General features: G+C 38.0%; 1 protein-coding gene across 1 annotated transcript in view; it reads left to right on the top strand.

The window, feature by feature from the left end:
• CACNB4 (calcium voltage-gated channel auxiliary subunit beta 4) overlaps nucleotides 1-25,513 on the top strand; it is a 555,359-nt gene that overhangs the window by 506,302 nt on the left and 23,544 nt on the right. Inside the window, exon 9 of the mRNA XM_053698302.1 lies at nucleotides 14,248-14,306. Within this exon, the coding sequence (XP_053554277.1) occupies nucleotides 14,248-14,306 (59 nt within the window). The remainder of the gene's footprint in view (nucleotides 1-14,247; nucleotides 14,307-25,513) is intronic.

The raw sequence follows: 25,513 nt of genomic DNA, 5'->3' as shown, positions 1-25,513 counted from the left end.
GGGGGTCCCTACAAAAGAGAAAAATAAACTATAAAAAAAAAAGCACACACACAAAAAAATAAAAAGACTGCATATTACTGCCAGATTGTCTGTCAGTAACAAATATGATGTTGCAGTGAGAGAGTGGAGGACAGAGCATTATTTGGGAGGGATCAGGGAGGTGGGAAGGGGAGGAGGGATCCCTACACTATAGAAAATAAACAAATAAATAATTTTAAAAAAGCCCTAAACAGAATACTGGCAGCCTTGCTGCTAGTACCTAGGATGGGGAGGGGAGGAAAAAAAATCTGTTTTGAGGAATCAAGTAGGGACAATGGAGGTGGGAGGAGTCAGATGGGAAGGTAATCCCTACTCTACAGCAAATATTACCCTTAACACCTAACTGATTAACCCCTTTGCTGCCAGGAATTTCAGAAGTGTGGTGCACAGCTACAATTAGCAGCATTCTAAGTACCAAAAATCAAGCCATGCATGTATGCCATTTGTGAACAAAGAGGGTCCTAGAAAAACATTTAGAACCATTTATCTTATGTGAAAGAGAGACATCGGCTGATTTTTCTAGTGAGCAAATGCACCACTTAGCAAAAGTAATCCATTAAAATGAAATAAACCTGGGAATACATCTATTTAATAACTGTTATAAATTTTCTTTGCTGAGATCAGACTATTACCTTACTTTCAGCCAGATTACGAGTTTTGAGTGCTATAGGGAAATTAACAACTGCAACATTTTCAGCGTTATTTCACCTCCCTATAGCGCTGCTATTAAAGGTTTTAAAAAAAGCAGGCTTGTGCGGGCGATATGGTAGTGTTGAGCTCCATACCGCACCGAAATCAAGCGCTGCTTTGACATGCTCTTGCACGATTTCCCCATAGACATCAATGGGGAGAGCCAGCAAAAAAAGCCTAACACCTGCTATAGCGGAAACAAAAGCTCCGTAACGCAGCCCCATTGATGTCTATGGGGAAAGAAAAAGTTAAGTCTAAACACCTCTAATCTGCTGCCCCTAACATCGCCGCCACCTACATAATGTTATTAACCCCTAATCTGCTGCCCCTAATATTGCCGCCACTTACATTACAGTGATTAACCCCTAATCTGCTGCCCCTAACATCGCCGCCACCTACCTACACTTATTAATCCCTAATCTGCTGCCCCCAATGTCGCCGCCACTATACTAAAGTTATTAACCCCTAAGTCTAATCCTAACCCTAACACCCCCTAACTTAAATATAATTAAAATAAATTTAAATGAACCTTACAATTATTAACTAAATAATTCCTATTTAAAACTAAATACATACTTACCTGTAAAAAAAAAACAACCTAAGATAGCTACAAAATAACTAATAGTTATATTGTAGCTATTTTAGGTTTTATTTTTATTTCACAGCTAAGTTTGTATTTATTTTAACTAGGTAGACTAGTTAGTAAATAGTTATTAACTATTTACTAGCTACCTAGTTAAAATAAATACAAAGTTACCTGTAAAATAAAACCTAACCTGCCTTACATTAAAACCTAACATTACAATAAAATTAAATAAATGAAATTAATAAAAATACAATTTACTAATGTAAAAACCCCCCACTAAATTACAAAAAATAAAAAACAAAATGATCAAAAATAAAAACAAATTACTCCTAATCGAATAGCCCTATCAAAATAAAAAAGCCCCCCCAAAATAAAAAAAACCCTAGCCTACACTAAACTGCCAATGGCCCTTAAAAGGGCCTTTTTCAGGGCATTGCCCCAAAGAAATCAGCTCTTTTACATTGCAATAAAAAATACAAACAACCCCCCAACAGTAAAACCCACCACCCACCCAACCAAAACCCCAAATAAACCTAAGCTAAACATTGCCCTGAAAAGGGCATTTGGATGGGCATTGCCCTTAAAAGGGCATTTAGCTCTTTTATGAATTGCCCAAAACCCTAACCTAAAAAAAAAAACACCCAAAAAACCCTTAAAAGAACCTAACACTAACCCCCGACGATCCACTTACAGCTATTGAAGTCCCGACATCCATCCTCCTCCAGTTCGGCGAGGTCTGGAGCGGCAGATTAGGGGTTAGTAAATTTATTATAGTGTTTGCGATTTGGGAGGGCCTCGGTTTAGGGGTTAATAGGTAGTTTATGGGTGTTTAGTGTTTAACACTTTAGTTATGAGTTTTATGCTACAGATTTGTAACGTAAAACTCATAACTACTGACTTTAGGGTGTACCGCTCACTTTTTGGCCTCCCAGGTAAACTCATAAAACCAGCGCTATGGGAGTACTGACGTTGCGTGACAGTCAAAAAGGTGTGCGGTACACCTATACCTGCAAGACTTGTAATAGCTGCGTTAGGGAAAAAGCTCGTAATCTAGCTGTTTCTGAAGTGTTGACATTGTTTAAAGTGATGAATAGAAAAAAAGGAAAACAAACAAAATGGTACGACAAAGGGAGCGGAGCCGACTGCCTGCATGGACGGTCGCACCTAAGAGAAGCTCTGTGTAGAAGTTCAGTTGGGGACTAATAACAGCATGTAAACCTATATCTCCCAGACTTCACAGAAGATACCTCCTCATAAGCACCCCAGCTGCGGAACACAAGAAGATCTGAGCGGTGGAAACCGTCCGGTGCCATTGTAGAGCAGAGCCCTAACATGGAGCATATTGGGACTTAGCTATATAAAGAGAAAAATATATATACAGATCCGGTAATCGCCCTTTGCACCCACAGACAGGTGAGGACTTGGGATTGGGAGAGATAAAAATGGCATAACAACGTAGCATCTCACAGGGCTCCCAATAATTCACCACACCAACGGCACTCTCACTAGGTCGCAGCAGCACTTATAATAACGGCGTGAAAAGCGCAAATAAACAAAGAGATATCGGCTTAAAGTTAAGGGGGCAATCAAGATCTCCAACACACCCTTTACAAAAACCATGATAAAAGCCACCTGAAAACAAAATCACAGGAAGGGGGAAAAATAAAGTTTAAAAAAAAAAAACAATATAGCCACACGTTGCAAAACAAGTGAGTGAGCTCTGATGCTCACTTTTCCTCAGACCACGAACGCTGTATATAAACCCTTATAAGGCAAAACAAGGCACTATAACATAAATCATTATATTATCAAAAGAGACATTACTGTTATAGAGCGGTTGCTCTGCTCCGCTGCTCCTTTGCTTATATATTTCACTCTCAGGTAATAAGGAGCTGAATCTTGCCCACAGAGCAAAATGGCAGCAAGAAGACAACCCAAAACAGATAAATCCATGAAAACAGACACCACTGCGGCTGCCAAGTTAAACGCATATTTTAGAGCCTTAAGTACCTCTCAGCACTCTGAGCCTGAAGCAGAATCAGACGAAATACAGAGTACCCCATGCACATCAGACCCTACTACAGATAAGAGCGCCCCATTAACCAAAGCAGACATAGAAACTTTACCCACCAAGGAAGACTTCAACAACCTGCTGCTGCAAGTGGGGAGAATTTTGAAAGAAGCTTTGGCAGAGGTTAAAAAGGATCTGGCAGACATGGGGGATAGGATAGACTACATAGAAGAACAGGCAAATGACACTAGCAGCACAATAGAAGGACATTCCAGATGTCTATCAATTCAAGACATACAGATTCATCAACTTAAGAGCCATCTGGAGGATCTGGACAATAGAGGAAGAAGGCAGAACTTGAGAATTAGGGGAATTCCAGAGACTATCACATCAGACCTCATCCCTCAATACCTGCAGAGTCTCTTCCAATATTTAACAAAAGACACTCCTTCTCCTCCATACCAGCTGGACAGAGTGCATAGAGCCCTGAGGCCCAAGCCAAGGGAATCTGAACCCCCACGAGACATTGTTATCAAGTTTCACCAATATCAGGATAAAGAACTGGTGGCACAAGCAGCAAGAAAAGCATCACCACTCAATTTTGATGGACAGCCCCTCCAGATCTACGCTGACCTGAGCCCGATGACTCTAAATAACAGAAAAGAGGCAAGGTTTCTTACAGAACATCTCTTTGACCAGAATATTCAGTACCGATGGAGATTCCCCTTCTGTATAAAAGTAAATAAAGGTAATAAAATCATCACGTACAAATCGGTGTAGGACCTGGAGGAGTTCTGCAGAGCACTTGAAATACCATTACCGACCCTGCCGACCCTCCACAATCCTGACTCAATGAGAAAAGACAATTTAGCAGATGCGCACTTGCCTCAGCGCTCTCATTGGCAAAATATCAACAGGAAAAGGCAACAAAATCATGCCTCTACCACTGCACCTAAGACAAAGGAGCCTGAAATAACCTGAACTCTCGAGATATACAAGACAGGCTTGAAAAGTGAAATATAATAATGAGGAAAGAAAGTTCACTATCCGTTATAAAAAAAACACACAAAAAAAACCAACCCTATCTTAATGTATAGGCTTATTTTTAGAAAGATTGTTTACCCCAGTTCTTATACCCCTTGAATATAAACTTAAGTTTGACACACCTTTGATTAATTAATAATCAGAAATGTAAAGACATGCATATTTGAAATTCTAAATGATCTAACCTCCACAGTTGAGCTTTGTCAGTAACCCAGTTACTAACTACCCCTCGTTTAGCCCAGACACAATAGTGTTTGGCTATATCAAGATGTTTGTTGTGTTTCTTTCTTGTTGTTTTGTTTATATACATTTGCTAACATGTTCTTATGTTTATGTTATTTCAAGTAGTCAGTTCCAGCTATACCAGATGTACTCTTACTTCTTAAATACCATGGGTCTCTTCATAGATATATCGCACTCCGCAGGGAAAAAGCTAGTTGACAGACCAGGCAAAGGTAAGTGTCCTCTGTTACCCGGGGCTGGTGGGGCAGTGTATCCCTCCTGCAAGAAAATAAAGGCCATTATAATTTCCCACAGACAACGTAAATGGCCCCTCTCACTCACACAATGACCCATAGTCAATTAAAATTTCTATCTCAAAAAAAAAAATAGGCCAAGTAAATTGACATCACAAGATTACCCAATTGTTTTTTTTCACTCTCACCCAGTTAAAAAGGTTTCAGGTGTGGGAATGTTGTTCCACAAAAATGTCCCCTTTCACTTAATAGATAAATATGAGGATTTGGAGGGAAGACTCCTCATACTAAGAGTGACCATATTCATTACACCAGTTACTTTAGCATGTATGTATGCCCCTAATACAAAACAGGCCGATCTCAATGTGGCACTAGACCCGGTGTTAGATAGTACCACTACTAAAAAACCAAGACCCAGTAATATTAGTAATGGTGTAATGAAGAGCTTTAAGACAAATGCAATGGTTGATATTTGGAGGTTGCAGCATGCGCGCTCCAGAAATGATACATTCTATTCGTATACACAGAAATCATTTTCACGAATTGACTACTTGCTGCTAGACCATAACCACATCTCACTCGCCACTCATACAGAGATATTGCCCACAGCATGGTCTGACCATGCAACAGTAACCCTTGAATTAGACTGGCCATCTAAACCCCAACGACAAGCGTTCTGGAGACTAAATGACTCGTTATTACACGACCCGGATATACTACAAGCCATTAAACAAAATTTAGAGGAATACTTCCGACATAACATGTACTCAGTGGACAACACTGGAACGTTATGGGAAGCGCACAAAGCAGTGATCAGGGGTTGCTTTATTCACCACAGTATAAGAACCAAAAAAGATTTTAACCTGCTATATAATAGGCTTACAGCAGATCTCAAACGAGCAAAGAACGCACACAAACAGAACCCTACTAACACACTATCCCTAAAAAAACTCACAGAAGCCAGAGCTGCTCTGAATGATCACCTCCAAAAAGCAGCTCATAGGAAGGCACTATTCTTGAAGAAGGTATACTTCCAAGGAGGTAATAGAGCAGGTTCGTTACTTGCCAAAGCACTGCGGAAAAAAACAGCTAAAAACCACATTTACAATATAAAGGATAACAAAGGTAATTTAATACACGAAAGCCAGGGATAGCTAAAGTTTTCAGAGATTTCTTTGACCAAATATATAACCTCTCTAGAACCACCTATTCCCCCAATGAAGCAGATATAGAAACATGCTTGGGAACCATAGATCTGCCACAGTTAACTGAACAACAGAAATTATCACTAGATGAACCAATAACCGCCCAGGAGATTCTAAAAGCTATACAATCATTACCATCCAGCAAGAGCCCAGGCCCAGATGGTCTCACAAATAAATATTATAAGACCTTTAGTGACATATTGACACCACACCTGTTATCATTGTTCCAGACTCTGGACAGAGATGCACAATTCCCAACACTGACAAAAGAGGCGCACATTGCAGTCATTCCCAAGTCAGACAAAGCTTTAGATTCACCCTCCAACTTCAGACCAATCTCGATCTTAAACACTGACCTCAAACTATTCGCTAAAATCTTCCAGGGTCAGTCTCCTTCTCCCATTACTGATACATACCGATCAAGTGGGATTTGTCCCAGGTAGAGAAGCCAGGGACAATACCATCAGGGCCCTACAGTTTATTGAGTATGCTAAAATAAACAAAATAGGCACTATCCTATTATCATCAGACGCCGAAAAAGCCTTTGACCGCCTTAATTGGTCATTCCTATTCGCCACACTACAAAAATTTGGCTTTGGTAATATAACTATAAAAAGAATAAAAACACTTTATAACAACCCAACAGCTAAGATTAAATTGAACGGCGTACTGTCAGACGCTTTTCAAATAGGAAATGGTACAAGACAGGGGTGCCCCCTCTCTCCGCTACTATTTGTATTAGGGATAGTGACTTTAGCAGCCCGCATAAGGTTAAAATATATACATAAAAGGAATTCCTTTAGTACACAATGATTATAAAGTTTCGCTATACGCAGACAACGTATTTCTATCCCTCTCATCCCCACTCACCTCCTTACCAGCTGTAACCGAAGAGTTCAGAGAATTTGGAAGACTTTCCTGCTTCTCAAAAAATCATCTCAAATCTGAGGTAATGAATATTAATCTCTCTAGAGAAGATTTAGCCTCTCTCATGGAAAACTGTCCGTATCAACTTCAGACCAAAGCAATAAAATATTTAGGCATTAAGTTAACTCCAAATAATAAACTACTTTTCAACCTCAATTACACAACACTATATAATACCATCCAAGCAGATTTGAATGGATGGTTATCAAAACCTCTCTCATTGTGGGGTAGAATACAAACCTTAAAAATGACAACACTTCCGAGAATATTATATATAATGCAGACGGTCCCTATCCACATCCCGACTAGTTTGGGGATCAATAAAGCCACGGGTAAATCAGAACACATTATATAGACCTCACAGTAATGGAGGGTTAGGCCTTCCATGTTTAGAGATATATTATAAAGCGATCAGTATTCATAGGATATTAGATTGGCACAGGAACACATCAACAAAAGCCTGGATAACAAAATAGATTTCCACATCCTAAAGGCACCGCAAGTAGGAGCCTTATGTTGGATTCCAAGATCGCACAGACCTGAAACAGTAAGCTCCTTTAACATATATGCATCGATATTCACAGTATGGGATGGGATCCTACGATCTCAACTGCACACGGAGAAGTACCTCGGGTGCTTCAAGAAATTTGGTATACAGAGCCTATACATAACATAAACTCCTAAATGGTCAGAGGGTGTAAGGGAGACACGAATTAGCGGGAATATTGAACAGGGCTTTTGTACACTGGCTCAAGCACAAACAATTCCAACATCTAAATGCAAATTAGATTGGACAAGACCATTGACATGCTTTGAAAACATTTGTTCTTCTCAGGGTCCACTACGACATACGCTTTCATTAGCGAAATCCATTCTAATGGCAGATAGTAGCACAAAGCAACCAGCTTTTACATATAAATGGAAACAGGATCTCAATACTGACATGAGTGATGAGGAGTGGAACCGCATATACTCACTAACTAAAAAATCTTCCTCATCTACGAAAATACTGGAACTTAATAATTATAAGATAATATCAAGGTGGTATTTGACACCTTCACACTTAAAGAGTATATACCCAACATCGTCAGATCTATGTTGGAGGGGTTGTAAGTAAAGGGGCTCTATGCTTCAGATGTGGTGGAGCTGTCCCATCATAGGGTCCTTCTGGCGAGATATAGAACACTTTCTAGAAAACTTACTGGGCACAACATTTACTTTAACTCCAGAAATAGCCTTATTAAATTCACTCCCTTGTAACGTTTGCCAACTTAGACAGAGGGTGTTACAGTTCCCTTTAAACTCTGCAAAGTCTTTATTAGTTAAAAAATGGAAGAATCCTGTACCCCCTACACTAGCTAAATGGTTGAGTCATGTAGAAGACACTCTCATATTAGAGGAATATGGCTATTTTAAATCTCAGAGAAAGAAGGTCTTCCTGGACATCAAGATGTACTGGGACATGACTAAGTCCCAGTGCATGAGCACACAAGACACTCGCCCATCCACCAGCCCGGGTACATGACACAGAAAAAGGTATATCAGCCTTGCGATATTCATTTGAGGCTCCATGTGGACCTCGCTTTGGGTAATTGATTGTGGTGTTGTAGACATTTTGTGTATAGCTATCATTGATCCCGTAGGAGTGTTCTTGAAACGCTATAAATAATCACACAAGCGATGTAGCCCGAAATCAAGATGACCCATAATGGTTAAACTATAGTGAAAACTGACTCATGTATTGTTGTAAGTTAAAATGTTTGATTGTTTTTCAGAAATGTATGTTCACATTTACTGTCGGAAGACAGGTAAAACTCAATAAAACTTTTGAAATATAAAAAATAAAAAAAATTTAAAAAATGGTACGACAAAATTAAGACCTGTACTACTGTGATATACATGTTTGACAGAAATAATATTATTTTTAACTAAATTAGAAGGATTAAGGTTGTAGATTTAAGGCTAGATTGCAAGTGGGGCACTAAAATTAGCACGGGTTGCGATAAGCAATATCACAACTGCGCTAACTTGTGCACTTATTACAAGTTGAAATTAAAGGCAAACAAAATTTGTGCTCTCCAGGTTAGTACGATTAAAGACCTAGGGGCCAAATTATCAATGTGCGGGCGGACATCAATAAATGCTGACAGCATTTATCATTGCACAAGCATTTCACTAGAAATATATATATATATATATATATATATATATATATATATATATATATATATATATAGCTTTCATCCATCTTTTCAAAAAAAGGGGGTAAACTCGTCCCAGCTCCTGCGTGTTGTACGCAACAACACAGAGGAGACCCACAAGAAGATACAACTTCACAAAATGGCTCAGAAATTTATGGATAGAGGCTATCCGGAACCGTTGATTACGGAACAAAGTGACAAAGTACAGGCACTCAGCCAACAATCGTTACTGACAAAACCACTCAAGCCGGCTGAACAGCGTATGAATTTCATTACTACATATACACCTGCATCACGTAAAGTACAAGAAGTGATTAAACAGCACTGGCCGATTATTTCAACAGATACTTCATTACCTTTAGGTGAGTCACTACCTCCGAAATTGGTATACAAGAGGGCACAGAACCTGCGTGATCTTCTGGTGAAGACAGATCCTATTGCAAGCTACCAAAACCAAACTTGGTTACCCCCTGGGAAGAAGGGGTGCTATAGGTGTGGCAACTGCATTACATGCAATGGTATGATCGTGGGCAATAGGTTCCACCACCCGCACACGAATAAGACCTTCAACATACAACATCGGCTAACGTGCACTTCAGACCATGTGATTTACGTGATCATCTGCCCGTATTCGCTGTATTACGTGGGGAAGACCATCACTTCCTTCCGAGAGAGGTTAGCTAACCACAAGACAGCCATTCGATTGGCTTTGGATAAGGGAGCCTCAGATCAGCCGGTGGCACGCCACTTTGCACAGGCTGGGCATCTTATTTCCTCTCTGAGGACAATTCTAATTGACCACGTACCAAAGTCTAGACGTGGGGGTGACCGAGCTAAGGCTCTGTTGAAAATGGAATCTCATTGTATCTACCGTCTTGATACTATCACACCAAAAGGCTTGAATATGTCTATTGATTATAGCTGCTTCTATAAATGACTGTGGGTTTCCTTTCATCATTTTATCAATTTCTACCATGACCTTGTTGCACGTTGAAATTTTTTGTACAGCCTAGTTGGTTTGGCTAGTCCCTTTTGACACTGATAGAGCATTACACTTTTTGTCTTTTCTGATCCTGTTGGATCGTATAATGTGCCTGATGTGGCCCTTTAAGCAATATGTGTTTGCCCTGTGTGTGTCATAGTGACCTGCCAATTACAATTACTATTGTTTTTAATGTATAGATATCTATTTTCACTTGGTATTCAGATTCATACAATTGTATTTTTTGTGCAACTTGTGTATGTGTTGCGCTTCTTACATTTAACCATTCACATTATAAGGGTTTGTTAATTAGCCTATTTACTTTAAACACACTTTATATAATATCTAGCAAGCTATGCATTAAGTGCTCAAGATTGCCTTGGTGACCATTTGCACACGCAGTTGCAACACCGTACTGCTTGTCATTTCTGAATAGATGCGGTTTATCTCCGCTGATCGTAGCCGTTGTTTCTGGTTACCATGAAAACCTGTGTAGGCGCGATGACGTCATCGCGCACGCATGCGCAATTGCGATACGTAGCCCCAGGCTGTTTGTCTAGATTATGTTTCCATGGTTATGCACACACGCTTGCGGTCCATGCTGAATAATATGGTTTACAGCTGTGTTTAATACTTATGTGGTTGGCGGTTTTTGTTGTTGAATCTGATTGGAGGGTGGGGGTAGTTAAGGGATTGTTTGGGAGTGTTATTTTATTCCTGATTTTCCTTTGTGAACTGCTGCATGTGACCAAGGCTCCAGTGGGAGCTGAAACGTTATGCTATTTTGGCATTAAAAAGGGTGATTTTCCAAATCTCTTGTGCTGGCTTTTTTTGCTGTGGGACACCAAGGATCTACCCCAAGTCTCGTCTCTTTGCAGTGTATATTCTTTTATTTATATATATATATATATATATATATATATATATATATATATATATATATATATATATACATACTGTATATATATATATACACTCACACACTTTGGAGTCCTTCCCAGACAAACACCTTTAAACAAGAAAAATTATATTTATTCAATGTTAATATTTTTTATTATGTTTTACTGTGTTTTAATGCAAATATTTCACATTCCAATGTTCTTCACATAGGAGGAAAAGTTATTTGTATAAATATATATGACAAAAAAATAATGAGAGAAATGTGAAGGACATTGGAATGTGAAATATGAATAACTCACTTTCGATTTTGCGTAGTTGGTCTATGGGAGCAGTGAACGTGGTCAAGATATCTGAAGTCCTGAAGTTAGTGTGCATCGGGTTTTGTTTGCACAATAACTTTTTACTTTCAACTTGTAATGCGCACCTACCCCGCCACGCTAAAATTTCAGCGCACAAGCAAAAAATCCAGATATCGCGCCACTTGTAATCTAGCCCTAAATAGAAAGAGGGAAGCAATGTAAAATTATCTAGACATATGTAAATAATGATAATAATAATAATAATCATAGTAATAACTGATTTAACACTTTTCTCCTGATTGGACTCAAAGTGCTTTACACATGCTACATACATAAGAGGGATGGAAGTTAGAGATTTTAGTCTTGAAAGGCTTGTGTGAAAACGTAGGTCTTGAGTCTTTCTTTAAAAATGTCCAGGGAAATGGCTTCTTTCACAGTGCTGGGGAAAGAGTCAGGAGAAGCGTTACAATTATTTCTAGGCCTTCCTGCAAGCAAGATTTATGGTGCCCCCTTTAAGCCAAGCACAATGACATGAAAGCAAGCACAGCGACTGCGTATAACAGATGTTGCCCGTATATGTATGTATGTATATATAAATATGTATATGTAAATAAATATCTATATATATATATAATTCAAAAGGGACTGCACTCTCACTTACTGATATAGCATCTACCAGGGTGCCAGTAAAGGGTTACATAAATCATAAAAAGAGGACTGCACTCACTGGATTTCAAACATAAATATCCATTTCATTTAAGTGATCTTTCGGGGACTTACTCCCCTTCCTCAGAAATCTGAAGAAGGGGAGTAAGTCCCTAAAACGTCACTTAATTAAATGGATATTTATGTTTGAAATCCAGTGAGTGCGGTCCTCTTTTTATGATAAACATAAAATAAAAAATAAAATAATATATATATATATAAACAAATAATGGCTAATGTTTATCAGTTCGAAGGGAAAAATACTAATCCATTTAAACTTAGGTACAGAATAAAAAGATTGCCACCTTAAAAGCCAACACATGTTTCCAAGATCTCAGACTCTGATTGCTGCAGGGGAGGTGATTGAACTACTACTGCAGACGGTACAGCTTTAGATTTTAGACCTCTGAGGATCTGTTTTGTATATTGTTCAGCACATCCCATCCTAGTGCCTGAACTCGGACTGTTCTTACTCACCGACGCAACTAGCTCATCAAGCAGACGGGACTACAAAGAGAGAAGGATGGCAACATATTCCATCTCCCTTTATTTTCTGACACATACTGGTATAAACACCTCTGAGTGCACAGTCACAGATGTCAAAGGGGAAGCTCTGGCGGGCCCCCCACTACATGGCATTGTTTGCGGGCCAGGATTGCCGCCAATTGAGAGTGCTCCATAGAGATGGAGTGACATGACTAAAAGCTGCAACACAATATTTTTGGTGAACTCGTGACACATTTAGCTTCAGGGCATGTGTTGTCCAAAGAGTCAGTGGCTAGCTGGAAACAGAAGTTATGAAGTAGCGGTCTAAAGAAAGCTCTGAGGCCGTGGACAGAAATCAACACGATCGAATATGATCAGGTTGATTGACACCCTTGTCCGCAAATCTGCAGGGGGCGGCATTGCACCAGCAGTTCACAAGAATTGCTAGTGCAATGATAAATGCATACAGCATTTGCTGTCGGCATTTATCGATGTGCAGCGGACTTGATACGCTACATCGTATCATGTCCGCTCGCACTATGATAAATCTACCCCAGTGTTGGGACATATGTCATCAGTAATTTTTTTAGATATCTTGGTCACTGATTGTGCAAACCTTTGTAAGATAGCAGGCATGTCTTGAATTGTTTACGCCATTTTATTGAAAACCAGTGCAGGGAATGAAGGATGGGTGTCACACGGCAGAATTTGGACTGGCCAGTTAGCAGCCTTGCTGCTGCAGTTTGTACCAACTGAAGGCGATGGACTAGATTTTCTAGGAGACCATAATAAAGTGCATTGTAATAGTCTTAAAAAAGTAGAATAGAAGTCAAAAACATAGAAAGAGTCAATACAAGTACTGAACATAGTGTGGGGAAAGGTGAGAGAGAGGCAATGGGAGATTAAAAAATTGGGTATTAAGAATAGATGAGAGGCGATGTTAATCTTTGTGTAAAGCAGCTTAGGTTTGCTAAATGTAGCCAACCAATAAGCTGGCCCATTTTTGGTTCAGTACCCTGGATAGCACTTGCTGGTTGGTGGCTGCATTTAGCCTCCAATCAGCAAGTGATACCCAGGTGCTGAACCAAGATGGACCGGCTCATAAGCTTTAGATTCCTGCTTTTTCAAGTGAAGATACCAAGAGAACGAAGAAAAATTGATACTAGGAGTAAATTAGAAAGTTGCTTAAAACTGCATTATCAGAATCATGAGAAGAAAAAAAGTTGGGTTCAGTATCCCTTTAACTCTTTGCCTACTAAAGAGAGCAAAGGGTTTAGTCCTGGGTGACTTTATTAACATATTTAAGAATTATGTATTCTGTAGTCCTAGAAACTGTTTTTCCGCACTAGCAAACTACTGACTGCATTTTGCATACAAACTGAGGCTGCAATGTGCTTTAGTAAATGTGCCATGTTCTTCACATAAATGCTTAAAACACCTTTGATTGGGGGGGGAAAAGTGTCAGAATATATTTGTGGATACTAATTAAATCCTTTTACAGTAGGGATGCAGCAAAGATACCTACATACTCCAGTAATTAACCTGTTCTTTGTTGGAAAAGATGACAAAAGGCATTAGGGTTGCAATCCTCTTCTAACATTGCATGGCTTATTCAAATCTTTCTTGTCTCTTATTCTTACATTTTCCTTCTTTTCTTTCCTGATCTTGAAATGTAAATCTCTTCTCTGCTGGAAAGGTGACAGACATGATGCAGAAAGCACTTTTTGACTTCCTGAAGCACAGGTTTGATGGGAGGTGAGGAATAATCATTAATATATGTATAGGACAAATAGGGTCTTGCCACTTGGTGAAAACACAGTTAGCAAAGGTTGCATGTTAATTGTTTTTGTTGCTATTTTGTTTACATAGGGGTGGCTATAAAAAAAAAATAGAATCCTTCCTGATACAAAATACTCCAACTCTGCTCACATGAGTTGAACATATGCAAAAAGATACAAAAGGAGGTGGGAGAGAAAGGATAAATACACCCCCCTTCTCCCTTTGGAATGTCTGTTTTGCAAATTGGTGCATCACAATGAACCACAAACGGCTGTGTCTTTCTGATTCTGTTTCAGATCTATTCATATCAAAAGTGCACAGAAGTACTAAATGTGAAGTAAATGTAACATAGTTGCCAACATTTGAAAAACATTTCCAGGGACACTTTCCAGCTATCAATTACCTGAATGATTTTTTTTACCACACCCCTTGCCCTAAAGTCCTGCCCATTTTGCCAAACCCACATAATTAGCATAGTTTAGCCTTGCCTATTAATTATAGTGCAGTTTATATATATATATATATATATATATATATATATATATATATATATATATATATATATATATATATATATATATATATAAATATTAAACTAAAAGGTATAGAACAAATGAGGGAATATGCACTATAGCCATATCTTTAGTGATCACTATTATAGTTGTTGCTGATCAAAAGATTAATTTCTCTATTAACAGAAAGTAGTTTAGATTTTGACCATTATCTTTACACCTGATTTATTCTTTTGCAAAAGATCATTATCACCCAGATCTGTACAGTGTGTATTAACCCTTCACTAGCAGCAGCTCATTGTCACTTAGATCTGTACAGTGTGTATTAACCCTTCACTAGCAGCAGCTCATTATCACCCAGATCTGTACAGTGTGTATTAACCCTTCACTAGCAGCAGCTCATTATCACCCAGATCTGTACAGTGTATTAACCCTTCACTAGCAGCAACTCATTATCACCCAGATCTGTACAGTGTGTAGTAACCCTTCACTAGCAGCAGCTCATTGTTACCCAGATATCTACAATGTGTATTAACCCTTCACTAGCAGCAGATCATTGTCACCCAGATCTGTACAGTGTGTATTAACCCTTCACTAGCAGCAGCTCATTGCCACCCAGATATGTACAGTGTGTATTAACCCTTCACTAGCAGCAGCTCATTGTCACCCAGATCTGTACAGTGTATATTAACCCTTCACTAGCAGCAGCTCATTATCACCCAGATCTGTACAGTGTATTAACCCTTCACTAGCAGCAACTCATTATCACCCAGATCTGTACAGTGTGTAGTAACCCTTCACTAGCAGCAGCTCATTGTTACCCAGATATCTACAATGTGTATTAACCCTTCACTAGCAGCAGATCATTGTCACCCAGATATGTACAGTGTGTATTAACCCTTCACTAGCAGCAGCTCATTGCCACCCAGATATGTACAGTGTGTATTAACCCTTCACTAGCAGCAGATCATTGTCACCCAGATCTGTACAGAGTGTATTAACCATTCACTAGCAGCAACTCATTATCACCCAGATCTGTACAGTGTGTAGTAACCCTTCACTAGCAGCAGCTCATTGTTACCCAGATATCTACAATGTGTATTAACCCTTCACTAGCAGCAGATCATTGTCACCCAGATCTGTACAGTGTGTATTAACCCTTCACTAGCAGCAGCTCATTGCCACCCAGATATGTACAGTGTGTATTAACCCTTCACTAGCAGCAGCTCATTGTCACCCAGATCTGTACAGTGTATATTAACCCTTCACTAGCAGCAGCTCATTATCACCCAGATCTGTACAGTGTATTAACCCTTCACTAGCAGCAACTCATTATCACCCAGATCTGTACAGTGTGTAGTAACCCTTCACTAGCAGCAGCTCATTGTTACCCAGATATCTACAATGTGTATTAACCCTTCACTAGCAGCAGATCATTGTCACCCAGATATGTACAGTGTGTATTAACCCTTCACTAGCAGCAGCTCATTGCCACCCAGATATGTACAGTGTGTATTAACCCTTCACTAGCAGCAGATCATTGTCACCCAGATCTGTACAGAGTGTATTAACCATTCACTAGCAGCAGCTCATTGCCACCCAGATATGTACAGTGTGTATTAACCCTTCACTAGCAGCAGCTCATTATCACCCAGATCTGTAGTGTGTATTAACCCTTCACTAGCAGCAACTCATTGTCACCCAGTTCTGTACAATGTGTATTATTAACCATTCACTAGCAGCAGCTCAATGTCACCCAGATCTGTACAGTGTATTAACCCTTCACTAGCAGCAGCACATTGTCACCCAGATCTGTACAATGTGTATTATTAACCCTTCACTAGCAGCAGCTCACTGTCACCAGATCACAGAGCTAACTACTAAAATGTCACACAGTTTGCAGCACTCAGCTGTGATTAAAGAACAGTGACAACAGGAGTGGGCAGTACACAATAGTGCAATACTTATAAACCCCTCCCCCAAAGCTCATACTATCTCACTGTCATCTAAACTAACTGAGTTATTCACTCACCTCACTACAGCTGCTAAATACCCTGCACAAACAGATCCTAGCACCAATTTCACATTATTTGTCCATGGTGATTGATAAATGATCCATAGATCATCTGTGTGAAGAATGTTTGATCTGAATCAGAAGAAGGAAGTTCCCCACGGCAAGAAGCTCTGTAGACAAGCAGCTAGAAATTCAGTTTCCTGCTATGCTTCACTTTGACAGTGACACCTGCTGGCGGAACTCGGGAATTGCAGCAAAATCGTTTTTTTGTTTTTTTAAATAACACAGGGAAGAGTGCAGGGACAATCCGGGACAATTAAATGGCAGGGACAGGGTCCCAAATTCTCTCCCGGGAAAAACGGGACTGTTGGCAACTATGATGTAAATGAATACAACATTTCATACAATAGAAGGACTATATTAAAAAATGGTAGTTTGTTTTTGAATTTTGGAAACTAAATAATTTCTAAAACAGATATTTTAATTTATGCAAATGACTTCCTAAGGCCACACAACCAAATTGAATGCTGGATGTTGGCCCCCTTTCTTGTAAATACATTCTTGAATTGTGAGCTTTTCAGTTCCTGTTAGAAATGGAAGTGCAGAACACTGTTATATTCCCCACAGCTATTGGCTGCAAACTCTAGTGACCTATTTATAACTGTCTCTTATTGGCCACAGCAGAGAAGGTAACCTAAGTTACAACATGGCAGCTCCCATTGTTTTATAGACACTAAAACTTTACACTTATTTTGTCACTATTTAAACAGCAAATTAAACTTTAAAAAATACATCTACATATTATTCTCAGACTAATCTTTTCATTGAATGTATCATTCTATCTAGCATTTATTTAGTGTTTAATGCCCCTTTAAAATTGTAGTAATGTAGAGATTAGCTGTGCTGCAATTTGGATGAAAGAACCTGTTTTTCTAATATGTTTAGTTAGCACTTTCACTTTTTTCTATTTTTTTTATGTAAAACACTGAACTGTGATTATGGGATCAGTAAACAAAAAAATATTTCATTATGTGTAGTAAAACAACTTTGCATTATACTTTTAATGTTTATTTTACCTAATTTCTTGTCATTTAAAGGGACAATCTACTTGAAATAATTTATTTTTTTTAAACATAGGCAATCCCATTATTTGCTCATTCCCCAGTTTTGTATAACCAACACAGTTTTTACCTTTGTGATTACCCTGTATCTAAGCCCCTGCAGACTGCCCCCTATTTCAGGGCTTTTGACAGACTTGCATTTTAGCCAATCAGTGCTGACTCATAAATAACTTTACGGGAGTGAGCACAATGTTATCTATATGACACACATAGCACCGTCTAACTGTGAAAAACTGTCAAAATGCACTGAGATTAGAGGCTGCCTTTAATGGCTTAGAAATTAGCATATGAGCCGACCTAGGTTTAGCTTTCAACAAAGAATATCAAGAGAACAAAGCAAATTTGATGATAAAAGTAAATTGGAAAGTTGTTAAATTTGCATGCCCTATCTGAAGTTGAATGTTTAATTTTAAATTTACTGTCCCGTTAAGTCTGAGAATTAAGAATTCTTCCACATCTAACAAATTGAAGAGCACACAGCAGGCTTCGTGCCTAACCCTGCCACACGTTTGGCTTCAGTGGAGATTATCTGATAAAACAATAAATATTGTGCTAAAATAATGAATGTGGCTAGCCTTGTCTACTCTTGCAACAAGTCTTGATTGTTCCTCTGTATTAGGCAAGTTTTGCTGTTGAGCAACATGTGCAGCAGACATCTTTTTTTGTCTCACCCACTATGATAATTTACTGCAATCAAATATCTTGTAATTATAAGATATTTACTATTCCTTTAAAGGGACACCTCAAGATATTAAAATAAATTGTTTGATTGCATGTAGTAATACAACTTTGCAATATACTTTTATTATTTATTTTGTTCTCTTTTCCTGTAATTTAATTCTGATTATTATGGGCTTTCTAATTCATGTTAAACATGGACATGCAGACACAGCTATATTCCACACTCATTGGTTTCACACTCTACTAAGACATTTAGAACTATTCCTAATTTGCCTCAGTAAACGTAACCTAGGTTACAATATGGCGGTGCCCGATGCTTTATGGACATTAACTTTAAAATAAATAATAAAAGTATGGACATTAACTTTAACCTTGTTTTTTCACAATTTAAACAACTAATATAACTTTTAAAAACAATAAAAGCTAATCAAAATGAGGGGGCGCTAGTGAGAGGATAAATATGCTGATAATATGTAATTAGCAGTAAGTCTAATCTATTGTATTAATAACATGATTAAAATAGCAATAATATACATACAAAAATAGAAAATATATAGGATTGTCCTGGAAAACATAATAAAATAAGAAAAAACTGTCACTTTTGAGATGTAAAAATAAGTCCTCCTTAAATCCAAACGATCATGTGTGGGCTGCCTCCTCCTCACCGACTGGTCCGGGTTAACTATAGAGAATAAGGAAGAACAGAGGGGCGCCTCATGTGTAATATCATCAAGTGTGTGTGGACACAATAAAGTAAGAGCCAAGTGGGTACTCACGTATTCCCAGAGCACACCAATGTGCTGGTAGGTGCAGGCTGTAGATTTTAACAGGTGTAATAGCTCACCCACGGCAAGAATTTCCTGTGTGCTGTAGTGAAGGGCTAAAACAAGAACAAAAAAAGCCCTACATGTGCAGATCACCTAGAGTACAGTTGTATTAACTAAGCAGAATGCCAAATGGGTACTCACATTTAGACCAAGCACACCAATGTGCTGGTAGAAGCAAGCTGGCAGATTTGGGGGAAGGTGTGAAGGACTCCCAATAAGCTGTATTCAAGAGCATAAATGTTTGGATGATTGAGCTCCCATATGTTGATAGAAATCGCAGGTAGGGTAAGGTATATCCACTCAAAGAATTTTTTCATAAAAAATATAGTATTTATTAAAAACAAAATTAAAAACATCCAATGCAAAAGAGTGGAATAGGGGTATTCCAATAGCCCCCTAGACATGCAACGCGTTTCTCAGCTTAACATGCCGTTTCCTATGGCTGCGGAAACGGCATGTTAAGCTGAGAAACGCGTTGCATGTTTAGGGGGCTATTGGAATACCCCTATTCCACTCTTTTGCATTGGTTGTTTTTAATTTTGTTTTTAATAAATACTATATTTTTTATGAAAAAATTATTTGAGTGGATATACCTTACCCTACCTGCGATTTCTATCAACATATGGGAGCTCAATCATCCAAACATTTATGCTCTTGAATACAGCTTATTGGGAGTCCTTCACACCTTCCCCCAAATCTGCCAGCTTGCTTCTACCAGCACATTGGTGTGCTTGGTCTAAATGTGAGTACCCATTTGGCATTCTGCTTAGTTAATACAACTGTACTCTAGGTGATCTGCACATGTAGTGCTTTTTTTGTTCTTGTTTTATCCCTTCACTACAGCACACAGGAAATTCTTGTTGTGGGTGAGCTGTTACACCTGTTAAATCTACAGCCTGCACCTACCAGCACATTGGTGTGCTCTGGGAATACGTGAGTACCCACTTGGCTCTTACTTTATTGTGTCCACACACACTTGATGATATTACACATGAGGCGCCCCTCTGTTCTTCCTTATTCTCTAACTTTTAAAAACACATGTACAAATTATTCTCAGCTCGGGCTAATCTTTGCTTTGAATACATCAGTCAAGCAATGATTTATTTAGTGTTTAATGTCCCTTTAAAGGGATAGGAAAGTCAAAATAAACTTGCATGATTCAGATAGAGCATGTAATTTTAAGACACTTTTAAATTCACTTCTATTTTCAAATGTGCTTTGTTCTCTTGTTACCCTTGTTGAAAAAGAATACGCACATATCCCACACTAGTGGGAGCTAACAGGTGATTGATGCCTGCACACATTTGTCTCTTGTGATTGGCTAACTAGATGTGTTCAGCTAGCTGCCAGTAGTGCAATGCTGTTCCTTCAGCTAAGGATATCAAGAGAATGAAGCAAATTTGATAATAGAAGTAAATTGGAAAGTTGTTTAAAGCTGAATGTTTTATCTAAATCGTGAAAGAAAATGTTGGGGTCTCCTGTCCCTTTAAGCTTGTACTGGTGCTCTTTTTCTAGTGGTTGAAGTGTGAATTATACTATTTTATTTTTTTTTTATTTTATTTTTTTTTTAAAAAAGCTTAGTAAGTAAAAAATACCTACTTATAGTAATTAAATAATAACATATCCTGCACAGTAATGTCGCTTTGATGCACAACAAAAGCTTTCTCTCTGAATGCAGCTAAATCAAACTGGATGCAACAACTTCTTGTCTAAATTTCTAAACATTGACTCTTGTTTGTTTATATGCCTTAAAAATGTCCTCAACATATCTTACAAATAACTTTCTCTACATTGAATTGATGCGTATGTTTCAATTGTAGTCAAGCCGCGTGCTTTGCAGTTAGCTAGCCTGCCCAGTAGCTGACTGACTAATTCTATAAGAGGGGTTTCTATAAGAAAATCTAATAAAGCCATTTAGCTTAAATTCCTTACAAAAAATCTAAATTTGCATACAAAATAAAGATGCTTTAGCTCTTAAATAATAAACAAAATGAGAGTTTATATTAATAAATGTCATGGGCCAACATGTCTGTAACTCTACACTGCTAAAAACATACAACCATTCTGTGCCAGTCTTAACCCTTTCACTGCTAAGCCTTTTTTTTCACCCCAGTGCTGAACCAGTTGTGTGATTTTTTTTCCTACTTACATTTAAACCCTATTGTAAGTAAAATTTCAGTGAGTGACCGACACAAATTATATATATATATATTTTTAGCAGGCCCAGCAGATTCACAATATGTCATAATGACATTTTTAATTCACTGCATGTGAAAAAGCTGTAGATTTTTTTTTATTTTTTATTTTATTTTTGCGTAGATTTGAGTAAATAATATTGAAAATGGCCCACTGGCCACTGCTGTTACTGTGATCACCCTACTAAATTATCTTCAAGGGTAGCCACATGTGAAATAGGGGCCCTCTCAATATTTTGGGGGTTATAATATAAATTAGAGAGCCCCCATTGTGCACTGCAGAAATTAGATATTTTTTTGCAAGGTGTTCACTGTTACCACAGTGTTCAGCTGACTATACAAACAAAATTCATATTTTTTTTTAAGAGAGGGACTTGTCTACTAGAAAATAAACTTTATTAAGGGTCTCTAGACATTCCAACCAGGTGTTGTTTTACTGCACATATAATATTCCATTCCCAAGTAAATTTCCATTGTTTTTATTTTACTTTATTTTTAAACATTTGCTTTGTATTACTTCTCCAAGACCACCACAGCAGGCGATTCTCTTTCAAATGAGGGATATTGGTGGTTTGTATCTGCTATGGAAGCTGAGATTGAGGGGTTTAAGGAACCTCACCCCATCCAGCTCCCTTGCAGCTACAAAAGACTGCCCACTAGGCCGCCAAGGCCTGTAGTGCGGGAGATCTTCGAAAACAGCATTTTATCGTGGACCCCACTTACAGGTTGCGATGCTCATGACAAGCACTAGCTCATTGTGCGCATTGAAGCGTTTAATCAGTATTTTAAACTGATGGTAAATCATATCATTTTTAAATGTACCATTTGAACCTATATGATATTACCAATGAAACCTCCAAATAAAATTTTAAGATTTTGACATTATATATAAAAAAGAATAACTTTTATTATTTTACCAAGTGGTGATCTTCCCTCCTCTCCTTCCATTTCCTTTTCTGTAGTGTAGTGACGTAGAGAGCAGTCCCACCCACTCTCTATGTAGTAGCTAATACTCACTCCATATATTTACAACAAATCCGCAGGTTTGCACGTCCTGTAGAGCACAACATTTGGACAATAGAGAGCATGTGTCGCTCAACTACACCATGCCAGTCCATTAAAATAAGCCGTGTGGCAACAATGCTGACTGGGTGAGCACAATATACATCACCCAAAGAAAAAAATAGTGCATCGAGGTGGTCAGGGGGGATTAAAAGTAAGTACTGTTAAAAAAATGTAAATATTTATTAGCATTTTAGAAAATATATTTATTGACAAAGGCCCAAGTAAGGGCCGAAACATTAGAACAAACGCAGCAAAGTTGAAACGAAGAGCTGTGTCTGTATGATTATTTTGTATGAGTAAGAAGACTAAAGCATGAAATAAAAAAAAAGTGCTTGCTCTATATATATGAATTTATTTATTTATATATATTAATATATATATATATATATATATATATATATACAGGTAGCCCTCAGTTTACGCCGGGGTTAGGTTCCAGAAGGAATGGTTGTAAATTGAAACCGTTGTAAATTGAAACCCAGTTTATAATGTAAGTCAATGGGAAGTGAGGGAGTTAGGTTCCAGGCCCCTCTCAAAATTGGCATAAGTAGCACCTAATACATTATTTTTAAAGCTTTGAAATGAAGACTTTAAATGCTAAACAGCATTGTAAACCTAATAAAATAATCACACAACACAGAATATATAATTGAACTAAGTTAAATGAACAAAAACATTTGCTAAACAGCATTATAAACCTAATAAAATAATCACACAACACAGACTTTACTTGCATTTTTCTGCAAACAGTTCTTTATATGCATTCCAATCTGGACTGATTTATAGACAGGAAGATCTTGTTCCTTTGCAAGCTGCTCGATAGCTCAGGTCTGGTTAAACTTATTAATTTCAGCTTGCTTGGCTTGCATATCTTTGCTGAAACACAAGCGGACAGCTCCACCTACTGGCTATTTTAATCAATGCACTGCTTCTCAATGCTTTTCAATAGCAGTCACATGACTGAAAAAAAAGGTTGTTATTCTGAAACGGTGCAAATTGAACCGTTGTAAACCGAGGGCCACCTGTATATATATATATAAAATATTCACATCATAGTACATAATACAGAAAAATTTATCTAACAAACAGTATCATAAACTTTACTAACTTATCTTGCTGTATTACATAGGGCAGTAATTCCCAAACTGTACAGTAATAAGGCATATTTTATTTGGACAAGCACTTCCAAAATGATTTATCTATAAGGAAAACATTTAGAAACATTTATTACAGTCTGACTAGAGAACTTTTCTATACAGCACATACAATATGGTAATCATTGCAAAAATAAAATTGACTTAAAGGGATACTGAACTCCAATTTTTTTATTTCATGATTCAGATAGACCATGCAATTTTAAGCAACTTTCTAATTTACTCCTATTATCAATTTTTCTTTGCTCTCTTGCTTACAAGCTGGCCCATTTTTGGTTCAGAACCTGGGTAGCGCTTGCTGATTGGTGGCTAAATGTAGTCATCAATCAGCAAATGCTAACCAGGGTGCTGAACCAAAAATGGTCTGGCTTGTAAACTTATGTTCCTGATTTTTCAAACAAAGATGCCAAGAGATTGAAGAAAAATTGATAATAGGAGTAAATTAGAAAGTTGCTTAAAATTGCATGCTCTGTCTGAATCATGAAAGAAAAATATTGGGTTCAGTGTCCCTTTAATAATGAAAGGCTGTTTTATTTTTTAAAGTAAGTTATATTTTCACAAACTGTTCAGTGCCCTATGTGTATAACCACTGATAACGAGTTAAACACATAGGCAAACCCATGCACCAAGCACAACCTGTGGGTTAATCAGCCAATTAGCAGCCATAGCCGTTTCTTCTGTATCTGCTGATTGGCTGAATAAGCAGTCAGCTTTTGTAAGGTAAGCATGGGAACTTACTTATCAGCAATTTAATGTAGAAAACATGGGGCTATTTATCAATAAATAAACTATTCTGATTAAAGTAAGCAGTTCAAAGTTTTACTTGTATGTATTTAAATATAGTCACAGCTGGAATGCATGTGTACATGGTCTATTAGTTATATTACAGAAGGCTTTGTACTGTACACACACATTCTTTATAGACACGTCTACCATGGGTGCAAAATTTAGTTTGAGGTGAAAAGAGACTCATTTTGTAATGGAATTGAGTATAAAGTTCTCACTTAGGTTGTCATTAAATATCCTAAAGCTAATATTACCAAAATCTTACAATCGTTGGTGAATCTAGGCCTGGTTGTGTACATGTGTGTTACTGTGTATGAAAATGTGACCAATGACCATGACTGTGTGTGTGTTATGTTAAGGGGTTCATTTCACCACTGTGTTAGCGGTAGGGAAGGAGGATAAAATAGCTTTGAGTTACTGGCATTAACTGGGTATCACCGGCACCAAGGGGTCAAAACTGCCACTGGCATTTAAGGAGTTAAATTTACAGAAAGATGTGTTATTGCCTGAAAGAAGGGTTAATTATAATATAAATATGTGTGTAATATAGTGCGTAGGGGTGTAGGTCTATATTTACAGGTTGGGGAGGGGAAGCAAAATGTTTATGCACGAAGGAGGCAAGCACCTTGTGCTCCATTCCCCCACGGTGTCCTTCATGGTGCCAGCTTGACAGTGTGTATGAGCGTAATTCTGCGTCTAATCCTATTCATGAGGTTAAACACATAGCAATAATAATTTGTTTATTAATAAAATGTGATAATGAATTAGATCACACAGACAAACTTTAAGTACATACTATCACACCAAAGCCTCGGCATTCCTGCAATA

Source organism: Bombina bombina, chromosome 1, assembly GCF_027579735.1.
Source record: "Bombina bombina isolate aBomBom1 chromosome 1, aBomBom1.pri, whole genome shotgun sequence".
NCBI classification, from domain to species: Eukaryota; Metazoa; Chordata; class Amphibia; order Anura; family Bombinatoridae; genus Bombina; species Bombina bombina.
Note: the sequence above shows the minus strand (reverse complement) of the source record. Positions and strands in the feature narration are given on the sequence as shown.